The sequence below is a fragment of the Carcharhinus amblyrhynchos genome, chromosome 1, assembly GCF_965287045.1.
Source record: "Carcharhinus amblyrhynchos chromosome 1, sCarAmb.v2.hapA, whole genome shotgun sequence".
NCBI classification, from domain to species: domain Eukaryota; kingdom Metazoa; phylum Chordata; class Chondrichthyes; order Carcharhiniformes; family Carcharhinidae; genus Carcharhinus; species Carcharhinus amblyrhynchos.
This window is the reverse complement of record NC_137324.1, coordinates 113841308-113858963: the sequence shown is the minus strand read 5'-3', so window position 1 is coordinate 113858963 and position 17656 is coordinate 113841308. Positions and strand designations below refer to the sequence as shown.

At 41.8% G+C, this 17656-nt stretch overlaps 1 protein-coding gene across 2 annotated transcripts in view; it reads left to right on the top strand.

The window, feature by feature from the left end:
* fras1 (Fraser extracellular matrix complex subunit 1) overlaps positions 1-17656 on the top strand; it is a 473019-nt gene that overhangs the window by 446622 nt on the left and 8741 nt on the right. For both annotated transcript variants that reach the window (XM_080191292.1, XM_080191285.1), the window contains 6 exons: positions 1472-1686; positions 3897-4047; positions 4146-4253; positions 6064-6223; positions 8867-8983; positions 10186-10352. In XM_080191292.1, the coding sequence (XP_080047418.1) occupies positions 1472-1686; positions 3897-4047; positions 4146-4253; positions 6064-6223; positions 8867-8983; positions 10186-10352 (918 nt within the window). The remainder of the gene's footprint in view (positions 1-1471; positions 1687-3896; positions 4048-4145; positions 4254-6063; positions 6224-8866; positions 8984-10185; positions 10353-17656) is intronic.

The window sequence follows — 17656 nt, the reverse complement described above, 5'->3', positions numbered from 1 at the left end:
TCTCAAGCCAGGATAGTTAGTGAGATTTTGCAAGCCCAGGCAAGTTGTGGGGGTTACACATAGTGTGACATGAATCCAAGATCCTGGTTGAGGCCATCCTACGTGTGCGGAACTTGGCTATCAGTTTCTGCTCAGCGATTTTGCGTTGTCGTGTGTCTTGAAGGCCGCCTTGGAGAATGCTTACCCGAAGATCAGAGGCTGAATGCCCTTGACTACTGAAGTGTTCCAGCAGCACTCTGAAGTAGGAGCAGTGCTCTGAAAGCTCGTGCTATCAAATAAACATGGTGTTGTGAGACCACTTAGTTGCCTACCGCAGTCCAACGCCAACAACTCCACATCATTATAAAACCAAATACTTGTATTCATAACCTCACATCAAAGGTAGTTCGTCCCTTTATAATCACTTGGAGCTGTTAGCCAAAGTGAGAACTTAGAGACTTCACTTTGTGATAACAATAGGTGTGGAAGCAGTCAAGTAGTACTAATCCTATAATGATAACCATCATGCTTTTGTCAACAAACAACTGTTGAAATTGCAAGCACTTTTTGTTTTCAATTGAGAGCCAGAGCTGACTGGGTTTCCTTCCAAAATGTAAAAGGCAGGGTGTTTAAACAGCTTGACAGTTCTGCAGACTTTATTCACCTTATCTACATTCATGTCACGTCTACTGTTAATCTTAAAAGGATCCAGATATCTCCAAAGGACTCAGACAGCTTTAGACCTCAGCCATAAGTCATATTTCAGAAACCTGGGTGATGAAAATTGCTTTTGATTCAGATGTGCCACTGCTTCTGTTGTGGGTGTGTGAAATTTATCCCAACCCTGTTATCACCCACTGGTGAAAATGGTGAGTGCCTGATGTGGGGACAGGACCTCTGGATTCAAGGCTCCAGTTACATTTCAGCTAAGGCAGAGAGCCCTTCTGTTGTTGAAAAAAAAATTGACCCTTGTTATTGACCCCCAAAGTGTTGCTTCCATAACAAGTAACATGCATAGAGTCATTCTAATTTGCTGATAGCCAGTTAGTTTCCCAGTGGCTGTCTTATACAACATTTAATGCCCCATTTTTAAAATCCAGTTCCACATCCACACTGTATAGCAGAGAAATACCTGGAGCTATTAATAGAAATGTTGTCACACTTGAAGCCTTGTAATAGATGATCCTTAGCTGAAAGATCAATAGTTCAGGTCTTTCCCCTTTCTGGCCCCATTTGTTATCCTGCTTGTGTTTTTTTACATATCTCTATAAAATATAGGAATTTTGTGAAATGGGAGAAGTGCAATTTAGAAAAATATCAAACATTTTACCTTATTTTGATTTAGCATCCTTTGAATGTTATCCATAATTTGTACATTGATTGTATCATCAAAATTATTCTTGTCCTGAAACTAACTGCACTTTAGAAGTCAGAGAATAAAAAGCAACAGAGTGTCTATTTTTTATGCTTTCTGTTTATGATGTGTCTACAGATTCTGGATTTCTAGATGATGTCAACTATGATAGCATCACTCTTGGCCCTGGGTATGATCGGCCTTTCCAGTTTGATCCGAATGTAAGAGAACCTAAGACCATCCAGCTCTATAAGCATCTCAATCTGAAGAGCTGTATCTGGACATTTGATGCTTACTATGATATGACGGAACTGATTGATGTCTGCGGTGGGTCAGTGACAGCTGACTTCCAGGTGATTATATTCACAAAAATTTGAATGCTCATTCTGCAAACATTGGGCCCTATTTTACTGTTTTGATTTTAAGTGCTGGGTGAATTTGAAACGGGGAGTACTTCAGTTCCAACTTTTAGACCTGTTCTGAGGTGCCCCCATACTCACTCTGCCTGCAAAAATATCAGCGAGTCCTAATCATGCTGCACAAGTCTGTGGGCAGGGCTTAATGCACCCAAAACCCTGCAACTCCAATTGGCGCTTCCAACTGCGCATACGCAAAAAAGAGATAGAATGCTGCTCCCCTGCCACATCACCCCTCAGGCCAGAAAATGGCTCCCCCTGGCCCCCACAGACATTGCCCACCCCCACAGCATTACTGACCCTGCCATCATCCATGCCACCCACACCGATCGTGACCACCCCCCTCCCCCTCCCTTACCTTCCATCGATCTCAGGCAGAATGGCAGCAGACCCCCATTCCCCCCCACATATCTCAAGCAGAGTGGCAGCAGACCTCTTCCCCACCCTACCCCCCACTCCCCACCCTCGCCAGTCTCAGGCAGAGAGCCGTCAGACACTGTGCACCTACCTCTTCACTAACCGGAATGTCTGAATTGGACTTACATGGAGCATGTCTGTTTCACACCAATTCTGGATGGGCGAACGCGATGGTAAAGTTGGGCGTGCAGCCCGTTGAGTCAATTTAAATGCAGGTAAATGAATTTAGATGGCTGTTGCGCCCATTTGCAGTCTCAACCAAGGCCATTTTTGGGCTTTGGTAAAGAGGGAACCAGCGCGGAGGCAGGCACAGATCGTGCTACTCGCCTCACACCCAACTTTACCAAGTGTTCGCGCCCAAAAACGGGCACAACACAATGGTAAAATCCAGCCCATTGTCTACAATTATTTGACTGACAATGGTCCAAATTATAAGCAACTTCACTTTGCATTTCTGTCAATTAAATGAAAAACTGCTATCATAGTTAAAAAAAGCTTTGTTTTAGTATTTTAACCAGAGAAAAAGTTTGTATTATTCAGATTTTTAATTTTTAACCCATCAAAAAGAGGGATCTAAAAAATATAAAATGACATTGTTGAGGTTCTTTCAGGTCAGTTAATTACTTTTGACATGCTGCCATGAAGCTCAACACAGAGACCTCTCAAACAGTAAATCAAATGATTTTGGTGGTGGTGGTTGAGGGAACAATATTGGCCTAGATTGTTTATATAATACCTACATATCTAGCATTCAAATCTACATAAAAAAATAGTTGGAACCCTAGTTAGAACATAAGAACATAAGAAATAGGAGCAGGAGTAGGCCAACTAGCCCTTCGAGCCTGCCCCGCCATTCAATAAGATCATGGCTGATCTGTCTTGGCTCAGTTCCACATTCCCGCCCTCTCCCCATAACCCTTAATCCCCTCTCTTATCAAAAACCCATCAACCCGCGTCTTAAAAATATTTAGCGAGGCAGCCTCCACCACTTCAACGGGCAGAGAATTCCAGAGATTCACCACCCTTTGAGTGAAGAAGTTCCTCCTCAACTCCGTTCTCTTTTGTGAAAGATAGAACCTCAATAATGAAATATGCACCTGAAATGTTAATTTTATTCGTGTGCTCAAGCCCTGGAGCAAGCATTAAACTCATAGTGGGTCATTTTGACTTTGGACAATGGTGTGTAATGGATGATGATATTGGGTCAGTCACCCATTATACACCTCTTCACAACATTTGTTTCCATTGATTTAAAGGTGACTGAGCTGATATCATTTGTTTTACACTATCACCCAAAGGCACAATTACTCCCACATTCTTCTTACTCAGAATGGGAATGCGAGCAAATGAGACAAATTTCCATCGCTGTTAAGTCTGTCAAAAAGTGATTATTTCAAATAAAATTGAAATATTGCTTGTTACATTTGGTCTATCTTTTCACATGAGGTAATTAATTATTAATTAGACTATTTCAGCTTATTTACATTCTGATATCAATTAAAGTTTAGATTTTGTGTCATGATGTGTGATTACTGAGAGTCTGAGTAAATGCATAAGAATGCCAAAGATCTTGGAGGTGAGAGCAGAGACTTTGCAGAACAATTCCTTGCAATGGATTGTGATGGGTTCACATGAAGTGGATCATATTCACAGACTGTGGGGCAGAGGGATTAACGGGCCCAAAAGGTTTTCTCCCATGTCACGTTTTCTTACATTCTTATAATTGGCAGGTACGAGATTCTGCCCAGTCATTTCTGACAGTATCGGTTCCATTGTACGTCTCTTACATTTACGTAACAGCACCAAGAGGCTGGGCTTCACTCGAGCATCACACTGAGATGGAGTTCTCATTCTTTTATGACACCGTTCTATGGAGAACAGGTAAGAAAGATGGTTGCAAAGAAATTTTTTTTTTAATTTTACTTCTTTTCCATTTATCTAATGCAAAGTTTTTCATTTTGGCTTGTTATTTAATGTAGGCATACAGACTGACAGTGTATTGTCAGCGCGACTTCAGATAATACGGATTTATATACGGGACGATGGTCGTCTTGTCATTGAATTCAAGACCCATGCAAAATTTAGAGGCAAGTAATTCCTTCATGAGTTGAAGAATGTTGAGAAAGGGAGAAGCCAAGGTTTACTGAAGGTTTAGCTACTGGTTATAATTCATATTTTACAAGCGACCATCATGTGTCCTATAAATCATTTTCATCAGAATAATATAATGCATATTCAACAGGATGTTACTATTGAATCCAAAATGTAACATTTGTGAAAATGTAGGAGTAATCTATCTGGAGCTTCACATGCATCAGGACTCAAATTCCAGCAGAGCTAGTCCAAATCCATATTCCACATTCAATTCCTGTGTCCCCACAATAGAGAATTTACAACACAAAAAACATTCCTACGCCAGAATCTTTTTTTAAGATGAGCTGAATGTCTGAATTTTCCTAAACTGTAAGAGCTTTTTTAAACTTCAAGCTTAAGGTCTGTTTTTAATCACGTAACTATTTTTACCTTTTCAACTGGTTCAATTTAGTTATTGATTCATTTTGTACCAACTGCTCTGCCAGTATAACCATCATATTGCTCTATAATTATGGTTTTACTGTGTATCTAATGATGGGTTGATACTGCAGATTTGTCAAGAAATAATTTTGCCCTTTGGTATGAGGTTCTGGGTGGAGTTCCTTCAGAAAAGCCTGTAGGTTTTGGGAGATTCTTTTGTGGAGGTGGGGGAGCAGTGTTGGTGGTCAATAGTTTTCCACTAACTGTCCTTAGAAGTGGCTGGAATTTTCTTCTGCTCATTTTGGGTGGATCACACTATCCTGTGCCTACCTAGCCAATCACATCTAAATAATGGTAAGTAGGCATGGCTGATGGATTTGTTGTGTGTTTTTTTTTTCTGCACTAATTCCAATGAAAACTACTTTTCCAATTTATGCCTGGTCTTACTGCCTGTTTGTTCCTTCTCACACTTTGCTGTGCTGGCTCTGGAGCACGACTGCTTCCCGGTCACCCACAAAACAGAAACTTCCCAAGAACCCACCTCATTTGTTTGTTTCTGCCATCGAGAAACCTTACTGAATGGCCCCAGAAAGCTGCAATCCCGAGTGCACCACTAAAGGAACGCAAAATATCCACTCCTGTAGAGACTTGTGCACTGCTGTCGTTTGCAATTCAACTCCCAAGAACTCAAATTGAAGAGTAAAGAAAGGTCTGGAGACTTGCCAATAAATTGACTCAATTGACCCAATCAAGTCGCAGCAGGTTCTGACCAATGGGCAGATGTCTTACTTCAACCAGTTCCAGCAGCAATCCTGCCAGGAATAAAGTTCACTTTCCAATGTTATGTATAATACAGTAAAGTAGGCATTGATTGTTTTCAGTAAATATTTCTTTTGTGTTACATAAGGCTTGTTTAAGTACGCTGAGCATTGCAACCACAGAATTTCCTAATTTGGCCAGAGCAAACATTGTCATGAAATCTTGTCAGTATTCTGAATCTAGGCTTTTCATCTCAGCTTCATAGCTGATTATAATCAGTGAAAACTCATCTTAAAGTAAGTTCCTCCTGCCTCCAAAAGTGTAAAATAGACAGCCAAAGAGAGAAAGGCAAGTTGATTTTGGACTTTTAAAAAGTAGCAAAGGTTACCACTGGTGGAGCAGGATTTGAATGATAAAGGAATAAAGCTGAAGTAAAAGTTAAAAACACACTCCAGGTGTTGAATTAGCGCATGATTCCTCATCACTTCCCACTGAGAGTAAAATGCATGTGAGAATGGCAATGATGGTGGAGAACAAAATAAAGTACATCCAAATCATGGCACAGAAGTGCTATTCTGACAGAGAGAGAAGAAGCCTGAACCTGGTATATGTGTTTCCTTCCAGGTCACTTTGTGATGGATCACCACACACTGCCAGGGCAGAAATCTCAAATTGTAGCTCCTGATCATTTGGGGGGTATTGAATTTGACCTGCAGTTGCTCTGGAGTGCTCAGACATTTGATTCCCCTTATCAGCTATGGCGAGCAACTAGTTCTTACAACAGGTAAAGTAAAAATCCATCTTCCTTGCTGACCTAGTGCTTTTCGAGGAATGCCACAATTTAACAATAGGTTTTAAACCCGGTAGTGTTTTACACATGAAAGCAGAATGCAGTTTTATTGAATTGTCAACGGCCATGTTTTGGAAAAACGTACATGCTAATCTAACTTTTTTACGATGTTAGTGAGATACTTTGTTGTGCACAGTGTTTGTTGTGGCAAAGATGATAGTGCTGATTTTTTTTGACTTCCGTCACTTCTTGTAACTATAATAAGGCATTCTGAAGCTAAATGTAAAAACTTTCGTTGAACATCGATTCATACAAAAATCAATGCCTGTTTTGTTTACAAGACTAAATTCCTCTCCTCCGCCCCCCCCCAAAAAAAAGCCACAGAGCCACAGAAATCACACTGTGTACCAAAAATGCTTGTACAGAGGAAAGAAGATCCATATTCATTTCCAGTGTGGTTCTCTCAACCATTCATTGCAATATTGTAATTTAGGGAAAAGATCTGCAGACACCCATGTGGGGGGTGGGGGTGGGAATAAATTTCTATTTAGAATGTTTTTCTGAGATTTTCCTAGATTCTCTCTCAAACTTACAATGGACGATCCATAGAATCCCTGTGGGAATTTAACATTGAGCCTTCTAAAAACCATATTTCTCCACCAAACAGCAGCATGCAGATCAGAATATTCAACAATTGTCATTTGTCATTTTATATATTAAATAAAATTCCCTTTTAACTGATGTGTTCTTAAGGTTTATCTATTTACTTTGAAAATTCAATTCGGTCTTTGGGGAGATGGGGGGAGCGGGGGTGAGTGTAAAAGCACAGTAGTCCTATGCTGAGACACATTCCAGAGAGTATTTAATCCATGTGGCAAAACTAGAAAATGTTTACAGTGTATTATGATAGGCAGTAATAGTCTTCAATTAAGGATTAGCTTCCCAATATAGGATGGTAAGCATAAAATAAGACAATGTGATTATCTAAAACATAATGTTACCTTATTCTAAGTGGATGTAGTTTTAATGAAGGATTTGGCAGGTTCATTGATAGATCCTGCTTTTTGAAATAATTTCAGATAAGGCAATCTGTGAGATCTGTGGGATAATAATACTTGTGTTCATATAAAGGCAACTAGGAATGAACAATAAATGTTTGCCTAGCCAGTGATGTCCCACATCATGCAAATGAATATGAAAAGATATAAGCTTAGAAATTTCTGTCAGCTGTATTAATGGGCCAATGGGTAATGTATTTACAATCCTTTGTAAAAGTAGAGAAAAGGCAATGTTATACAATTCAACACTCTTCTGATAATATCAACACAAGTTATTTTTAAATGTTAATCCTGTTTCGTGTTGGGCAATCTCAAAATGCCCCACACAATTAATAACTGTTGAAGTGTAGTGACTGGAATTATGTAGGGGAATGTTTTTAGTCAGTAGTTAAAAACTGGGCATATAGTAGGTAATAAGAATTGGACAATTCGTGCAATTTATGTCAACGTATTAGCACCTTCATGAATTTAGGACTATAATAAGAGTATTTAGCTCTTCTGAGCAACAAGATCTTGTATGGTTAAGATTCCAAATTAATATCCAAAAAATGAGAGTATTTTGTATTGCTAAGTCCAGAATGCGAATAACATTGAATTCTGTTGAAGATTTTGATCTGTCAAAAATGGACAAACATGTTGGGCTTTTCTACCTTTCCTTGTGTAGAATTGCTAAAAATTCTTATATCTTTATAAGATTCTTTTATCTTTATAAGACCCTTGTTAGGCCTCATTTGGAGTACTGTGCGCAGTTCTGGTCGCCTCACTATAGGAAAGACGTAGAAGCTATTGAAAGGGTACAGAGGAGATTTACAAGGATGTTGCCTGGACTGGGAGGCATGCCTTATGAAGTTAGGTTGAGGGAGCTGGGACTCTTTTCCCTGGAGAGACGAAGGTTGAGAGGCGACCTGATAGAGGTTTATAAAATGTTGAGAGGAATGGATAGGGTGGATTCTCAGAGGCTATTTCCCTGGGTTGAAATGGTCACTACGAGAGGACACAGATTTAAGGTGTGGGGAGGAAAGTACAGAAGTGATGTTAGGGGTAAGTTTTTCACTCAGAGGGTGGTGAGTGAGTGGAATCGGCTGCCGTCGGTGGTAGTGGAGGCGAACTCGCTGGGGTCTTTTAAAAGACTTCTGGATGAGTATATGGGGTTTTATGGGATTGGGGGTTATAGATAGGTGTTGATGTGATTGGCGCAACTCGTGGGCCGAAGGGCCTGTTTGTGCTGTAGTGTTCTATGTTTAATTGACATGGTTCTTTGTCATTACTGACTATTTCTGTGTGATTTTTTAGCCTGTCAGAATTTGAAACTGAGTAAGTATACTTCTCAGCAAACTATCATTTATGACATTCTATTTCAAAAAGTCTTTTGAATCCACAAAAATTGTCACAACTATTGGAATGAAGGTTTCATCAACCAAATGCTCATTCAGTGCATTTTTTAAAAATTGTATTAGATTACATAGGATATAGTAGGATATTTATCAACTTATATCAGCTCATTGTGCATATACCATGTAGCACCAAGCTTTAAAAGGATTTGCATGATTTTTTTTTCTGATGGTGTTCTTCTCCACAGGAAAGATTATTCAGGAGAGTACACAATCTTTCTGATCCCCTGCACTGTACAACCCACACAACCTTGGATCGACCCTGGAGATAAGCCATTGGCCTGTACCGCACATGCTCCTGAAAAGTATGGATTATAATTCCACTACTCAATTATTTCTTCAACATCAGCATAAAATGTGCAAAATCCAGTCTTTTTCCATTTTTTCTGTCATGGGAAATTGCTTTGTGCCATTTTATCACTAAACCTACATAGAATTAGAGACGTAAGCTTGAACCTATCTGAAGGGTTCAGAAGCAAAACCAGAGATAAATTTCCAACTTTCTTCACACCACTTTTTGCAATCTCGTAATCACTGAACCATCAGTAATATGCCAATGATAACAAAAGGAGCTAAAATTACAGGATTTAAGACTACAAAAGACAATTATGTTGTTACTACTGCCAAATATTATGCTGTCCTATGTTTTACAGGTGAGAAAGGAAATCACCTATGTAGCTTGTATCATCTGAAAAAGTGTCCTCAAAATACATACGAAGGGATACAGCAATGTCACTAGGGCCATATTTAGTTTTAAACCCCAGATTTAAGTTTGGGAAAGCCAGGGTCATGTTAAAAAAAAGCATGGATTTATCACCAGCTGAATGAAAATAGCCAGAGCAAATTGCATTTATCAAATGGCCAGAAAATAATTAAATACCTGGCTTTATTTGACAAGTTATTATTCACACTTTAGCTGTTTTATATCTACTTGTCCTGAATTTACTGTGATTGTGTCGCAGTGTATGGGCTTGGAGTAGTCTACCAGCAATTTTAAGATGAATTCTGTTTCCATCACGTTTCTGCCCAGTAAAGGCGAAGTGTGTAGATTCCACTCCCATTTCCGGGTTTTCTATGTTTGTAGTTGTAAGTGCTACACAGAGTGTAGAGTTGACATCATACCCACTGGAACTGAAGAGAGTAGGGGGTTAGGCATTTTTTCTGGACTTCAACTTCTGGTGCACTAGAACACTTTAAGCCCTGCATTTCCAGTTCCCACATAGAATTAAAATTGATTCTTGTTCGTAAACCATTATCTACAGCAGTAGTTCAGAACCAAAATTTATAAATTAATACAGCAGTATGTGTTCAATGGCAATGTAATAACCATTGTGAAAAATGAGAGCTAAAGTAGACTTATCAAGAAATAATTGCAATATAATTTCCAGTTCTGAATAAATTTGTCTTTGTAGATGTGGTTCTCTTTCACTTATTGCAGAGAACATACAATATAAGTGTCTTCTGAGGTGGTATCAGCACATTGACTTTGTTTCTTTTTTCCGTCAAGGTTTCTTGTCCCTATTGCCTTTCAACAGACAAATCGCCCAGTTCCAGTTGTCTACTCTCTCAATACAGAGTTTCATCTTTGCAATAACGAGAAGGTTTTTATGATGGATCCTTCTGAAACAGAGATGTCACTGGCTGAAATGGATTATAAAGGAGCCTTCTCAATGGGTATGCAACTTTTTAAATTCATTATGAAATACAGACCACCCTTTTTATAATAGATTTGATTGCTATAAATGTATTATTTCTGATTGTTTACGTGACCTGGTTGAAGGACCAGTTGTTTATCCCACAAACAACATTTATTGTCTAACAAATGCACTTAGTGCACCCAACCTTTTTGGTAAGGGTGGTGGTGGGATTTTGGTTTTGTGTGATAGTGTAAAACCTGTAAAAGCAAATTGTTTGTCGGTTTTACATCTGTCCTGATTTTTGTTTCCATTTACTTCCACATTGATTTGCTAGCACCTGCTTTAAACAAGTTTTGAATACCCTCCCCGTCCCCCTACATAGAGAGCTAAATGCGTTATAAAGTTTTTTGCATGATCTCTTTCAGTGCTTTATTTTGAATGGACAATGGCTAACTATGTCAGTCAATCAGTTGATCTATCAATGTACTATCATCTCATCAAACCTGCAAATAACTCGTGCAAATCTCATTTTTAACATTCTTAAACTTGACACGTGTAACTTAATTTCATATGACGTCAGAAAAGATGCGTAACTGATGGTTTATCCAACATCACTCCTCTTACATGATGGGAGCTGTATCCACAAGTCAAAATTATTCTCCCAATCCCCGGACCAAGGAAATCATTTCTTCCATTTTGAGAATTTGTATGAAATAATTTTGAAAAAACAATAATTCTTCGATATTTCGATATTTAGAATAAAGCAAAACACTCACTAATTTTTGATTTTTTTTTCTGTCATTTGAGTCGAGAATCTAAATGAGCATTAGGTTCTGGCGAGGAATGGAACTAAATGTTGATATCAACATTTTGTAATACAGGCGGAAGCTGAATGTGAGAGTTGATTTTCTAATAGTGCATTCTCGGAGAGGAGCATCCCTTGCCTGGAGAGCTGGCTGGGAAACAATCTGCCTGCAGCTTTTTCATTCTGCCTATTAATTTTAAGAAGAGCAGAAAATGAAGGGCTTGGAGGCCTATGGTATCCTAACCAGCCCTCACTTCAATAGCCTTCATCACATAAAATCTGTCCAGTAGTGCAGCTCAAAAAATAAAATGACTGGAGGAATAAAATACTGCACTTATGATAAATGATGGTGTCAATAAAAGAGTTGGGCAGAGAATAGAACTCCTGCAGCCATGGTAGGAGGTGGATTCATATCGCGACCACTCGGCTGCATTTTTACGACTGGGTGATGTCCACATACTGCAGAAGAATGTGTCCATGAAATTCTCAGTAACATTCAAATAAAATCTGCCATAAGCATCAACTATGATATATCTTGAGTGCTGCCTTTGTGAACAACCTTTTCCGGAAGCTTTTTTCTTTCTAATTGATTATTTTCTACTTTTGTTTTTTTTTAAAAAAGAAAGACTTGCATTTTGTGATCATAGGAAGGCCCACTTAATTTTCAGATTGGCAGGAGGACTGAACTTCCATGGGGAAAATGGAAAAAAGTTAATTTTTAGGCATGAATGGGAGTGTGGGGCTCCATCAGCAGCCTCCATCTGAAACCAGGCATCCACTGTTAAGGTCCAGTGGCCTCCAGACCTCCCAAACCTCTCATCCTTCCCTTGATCATCCCTTTTGTGCCCCATCCAATCCTTTCTCTACTCTCCCTGCCCTGTGACCCTTTGAACTGGGCCCTTACTTACTAAGTATACTTTCTCGCATGTAGTCACTGTTGCCACATTCAAAACACAGCAGCCAATTAGTGCATAGTAAGCTCCCGTAAACAGCAATGTGATGATGATAACCTGTTTTTAGGTGTTAGTTGAAGAATAAATACTAGCAAGGGTGCCTCCTGCTCTTTTTCAAAGTAGTTCCTGGGATCTTCTTTGTCAACTGTGAGGGCAGATGCAGTCTGTGTTTAACATTTCATCTGAAAATCAGCACCACCAAGATTGCACGCCCTCAAAACCGTATTGAAATATTAGCTTGGATTATGTGCTTATGTGTCTGGAGCGGGACTTCAACGCATAGCCTAAGTTTTTCAGATGGCAATGTCTCACTTCTGGCCATCTGAAGAGATTGAGAGCTCCACAGCCCATTCACTTGAATGAGCCTTAAGTGGTTGCAAGTGGGACTTCCGCACCTTCCTCAGGAGGAAGTCCCAGCTTTAGAGATCTGCCAACCAGTCTGCTTGGCTGGCAGCTGTCCAGTCCCTGCAACAATAGTGCTGTTATTGACAGAATTGGAAGTTCAGGAGGACATCAGAGTCCAAGTCTGAACATAAGAACATAAGAAATAGGAGCAGGAGTAGGCCATCTAGCCCTTCGAGCCTGCCCCGCCATTCAATAAGATCATGGCTGATCTGTCGCTGCTCAGTTCCACTTTCCCGCCCTCTCCCCATAACCCTTAATCCCCTCTCTTATCAAAAACCCATCAACCCGCGTCTTAAAAATATTTAGCGAGGCAGCCTCCACCACTTCAACGGGCAGAGAATTCCAGAGATTCACCACCCTTTGAGTGAAGAAGTTCCTCCTCAACTCCGTTCTAAACCGCCCCCCTTTTATCTTGAGGCTGTGCCCCCTAGTCCTACTGTCTTTTTTGAGCGGGAAGAGTCTCTCCACCTCTATCCTATCCATCCCATTCATCATCTTATACATCTCAATGAGATCTCCCCTCATTCTTCTAAACTCCAATGAGTACAAGCCCAGTTTATTCAGCCTCTCCTCATAGCTCAACCCCCTCAACTCCGGTATCAGCCTAGTAAACCTCCTCTGCACTCCCTCCAAGGCCAAAATATCTTTGCGCAGGTGCGGCGCCCAAAGCTGCACACAGTACTCCAGCTGCGGCCTCACCAATGCCCTATACAGCTGCAGCAAGACCTCCCTACTTCTATATTCAATCCCCCTCGCTATGAAGGCCAGCATCCCATGCGCCTTCCTGACCACCTGCTGCACCTGCAAGCTGGGTTTTTACGACTCATGCACAAGGACCCCGAGGTCCCTCTGCACCGTCGCCTGCTGCAGTTTTTCGCCCCGTAAGTAATAGTCCTTCCTACCATTCTTCCTACCAAAGTGGACCACCTCTCACTTGCCAACATTAAATTCCATTCGCCATTTCCTGGCCCATTCGCCTAGCGTATCTAGATCCTTCTGCAGACTCTCCACACCCTCCGCACAATTTGCCGTTCCCCCAATCTTGGTGTCATCAGCAAATTTCGACACCCTACACTCGGTTCCCTCCTCCAGATCATCTATATAAATGGTAAAAAGCTGAGGCCCCAGCACCGACCCCTGGGGCACTCCACTAGTCACCATCCACCAATCCGAATAGCACTCGTTGACCCCCACTCTCTGCCTCCTATTTGACAACCAATCCTCTATCCACGCTAACACCCTACCCCCAACTCCATGTCCCTCGACCTTCTGCAATAACCTCTTGTGAGGTACTTTGTCAAACGCCTTCTGAAAATCTAGAAAGACCACATCCACCGGCTCTCCTCTATCCACCGCCCTAGACACATCCTCATAGAACTCCAGTAAATTTGTCAGACACGACTTCCCTTTAATGAAACCATGCTGCGTCTGCTCTATCAAGCAATTCCCTTCAAGATACCTCGCAATTTCCTCCTTAATGACAGATTCTAACATTTTACCTACCACAGACGTTAAACTAACCAGCCTATAATTCCCCGCCTTTTGCCTGGCACCCTTCTTAAACAACGGCGTAACATTAGCCGTTTTCCGATCATCCGGCACTTCCCCGGAATCCAGCGACATCTGGAAAATAAGGCATCCACTATCACCTCCGCCATTTCTTTCAGAACCCTCGGATGCATTCCATCCGGTCCTGGGGACTTGTCCACAATCAGCCCCTCCAGTCTGTCGAGCACCGCCTTTCTAGTAACAGTAATGTCATTAAGACCCTCCAGTCTACCACCTTTCCATCGCTAACACCCGGCAAATTATTCACGTCCTCCTCCGTGAAGACAGAAACAAAAAAGTTATTCAATACCTTAGCCATATCCCCATCCCCTACCACTAGGTCCCCTTTCTCATCCTCTAAAGGACCAACATTCACCCTAGCCAGCCTCTTCCTTTTTATATATTTATAAAAACTCTTGCTATCCTTTTTTATATTAAGCGCTAGCCCAGCTTCATAGTTTCTCCTACCCTTCTTTATCAACTTCTTTGTCAATCTTTGTTGACATTTAAACCTCTCCCAATCCTCTTCTCGCCCACTACTCTTAGCTACTCTAAATTCCTCCGCTTTCAATTTAACACTTTCCTTCACCTCCTTCGTTATCCACGGCTTATTACCTCTCCTCCTACTATCCTTTTTGACCATCGGAATAAATTTCTGCTGAGCACCAAGAAAGATCTCCTTAAAGATCCTCCACTGCTCCTCAACAGACCCTCCCTCCAAAGCGCTCCCCCAGTCCACATTCGCCAATTCTTCCCTCATCCTACTGTACTCCCCTCTATTCAAACAAAGTACGCGTGTCCGGGAACACACTTTCTCCTCCTCCATCTGCACCAGAAACTCCACCATACAATGATCACTCTCCCCAAGAGGATCCTTCACCGCAAGGTCCCTAATTCTACCCGCCTCATTACATAGCACCAGATCCAAGATAGCTCGCTCCCTCGTCGGCTCCAACACACACTGTTCGAGGAAACTATCCCGGCAGCATTCCAAGAACTCTTCCTCGAGCCCACCGCGTCCAACATGGGTCGACCAATCAATATGCACATTGAAATCCCCCATAACTACGGCCGTCCCATTCCTGCACACCGCACTTATTTGCGCGTTAACAGCCCGCCCCACCTCCTACCCCAATACTGGTGCCAATGCCCCATAAATTCAAACCCATTCCTCCCACACCAATCCCTGAGCCACCCATTCACTTCCTTAATCCTATCTACCCTACGACCGTCTGCACTCGGTTCAGGCAGTAGCCCAGAGATGACCACCTTGTCGGTTCTACTTTTTAATTCCATTCCCAGCTTTTCATACTCCCTCCCCAGATCCTCAGTCCGCATTTTGCTTACGTCGCCGGCACCCACATGTACCACAACAACCGGATTCTCACCCTCCCATTCCAGGTTCCTCTGCAGCCCAGCTGCGACATCCCGGACCCGAGCACCAGGCAGACAACACACCCGAGAGTAGAGAAAGGATTGGGGGGGGCCACAAAAGGGATGATCAAGGTCTCGGAGAAGGATGAGAGGGCTGAGAGGTCTAGAGGCCACTGGATCTTAAAGGTGGATGCCTGGTTTCAGATGGGAGCTCCTGATGGAGCCCCATACCCCCATTCATACCTGAGAACTAACTTCCTTTTCCATTTTCCCCATGAAAGTTCAGTCCTCCTGCCAACCTAAAAATTAAGTGGGAGTCGGTTGGGGCAAGAAAGTGCTTCCCACCTAAGGACTTGCCCGGCCCAGCATAAAAATCACTGTATGGACTGGCAGGTTCAACTAAAACCTCACCAGTGGGGGAGTGTAAAATTCTGGTTCATGATCTGTTGACCCAGACGCATGAAGGCAATTCACTGAGCTACAGCTGACGACAATCATATTTTGCAGAGCTTTTTTCCACTGTCACATTCCAGCAAAATGGTCTGTACAGTTCCATTCCAACAAAACATAATTCTCCAACATAGAGTTTGCAATTAAATGCACTCAACCCACAATGGATTCCAAAAAGTAAAATGCTTTACAAAAGAAGCATATTTTAAGAAAATAGAAGCTTACTGATAACTTAGCAGTAACAACTGCCTTCCAGTTCCAAAAATAACTTTCCCTTCTAAAATAAGAACAGTATGCTCATTTGAATCTGAGTTGCCTTGGTTCTAAACCCACACAGAATTAGTATTCTGCATCAGCAGCTCAGCGGCACCATCCCCCCCAACCTTCCCACCTTGGACTACAATTACTTGAAGTCATTTTGGCTTTCCAGATTGCCTGAAGCCATGATGTAATTGTTACCTCTTGAGAAAGGAGAATATGTATGACTGTAAAATTTGGATCCAAAGCATGGTTGGAGAAGATTCTATGGAAACCAAAGGCCCTCCAAGTAGGATTTCGCCGTCTCTCCTTTCCTGCTAGCCTGGCTGCAGCTTCTCATGCTTGGTGACTCATACTGATCCAACTTTAGCCTCCAAGTACCTGCAATGCCAGTCGCTCAACTGGAGGCTGCAAATGTCTGATCAGGTGACAGGGCTGCTTCATCAATGCTGTTGCTCAAGTGCCACCTGACTATCCATTCAGAGCCTTAAGTGAATCCAAAACCTGGTTAGCACTGCTGCCTCAGTGCCAGGGACACAGATTTGTTTTTGGCCTTGGGTGACTTTTGGAGTTTGCACATTCTTCCTGTGACTGACTGACTGACTGTTTCCTCCAGGTACTCTGGTTCCCCTCCACCCCCGCAGTCCATGCTAAATTGTCGCTTTAGTGTCCAAAGATGTGTAGGATTAGGTGAAATAGCTATGGTAAATGCATGGGATCACAAGGATAGGACAGAGGGGAAGCTCTGGGTGGGATGCAGTTTTGGCAAATCAGTGCAGACTTGGTAGGCTGGATGGAGTCTTTCTGCACTGTCGGGATTCTATGGGTACCTTGGGGTATTCCTCATTCAAAGATAGTTAATACCTGATCAAGGGACCAAAGAGGTAGTTGAAGCCACTCCCTCTGTCTCTGCATCTGCACCCTCCCAAGCTCCATTGAAGTCCCCTCACCCCTCACCACATCCTGTCCACACTCACCTTTTGACCCTGGAGTTCTGGCGGGTGCATTGCTGGCAACTGAATTAAAACAGTCTTTCTGTGTTCCACTTCAGTTTGGCCACAGCTTTTATAGAGTGTGCAAGTCATCTGTTCCATTCCATGCTGTTCTAACATAGTGTTTAATGTCGCACTCACATCAAATGACCCTTATTTGTAACCACAAAAGGAAACAGCCACATGATGAGGTGATATTACCCACTAGTGGCAGGAACAAAGCAGAAATTCATACCAAGCCATTTTCTAGGAGCAATTATCCAATTTTATGCCAGGCACAAGGCATCAAGACCTCTGCCATTATTTAGCCTAAGAACAGAAGACACTACAGAAAGATTTATCAGCCAAACCAACCATGTGGACATTCAACAATGACCTACCACACAATGTTAATGTTTAGATACATTTATGACAGGTTCAGATTGCATTGTAATTCAACATAATAGAGGCAACTGGATGACACTGGCAAGAGTATGGAGGATGCCAGTTGTAGAAGCAGGTTGGATAGAAGGCCTGTCTCTGTGCAGTGGCACAGTGAAGTTTTAAAAAGTGGAAA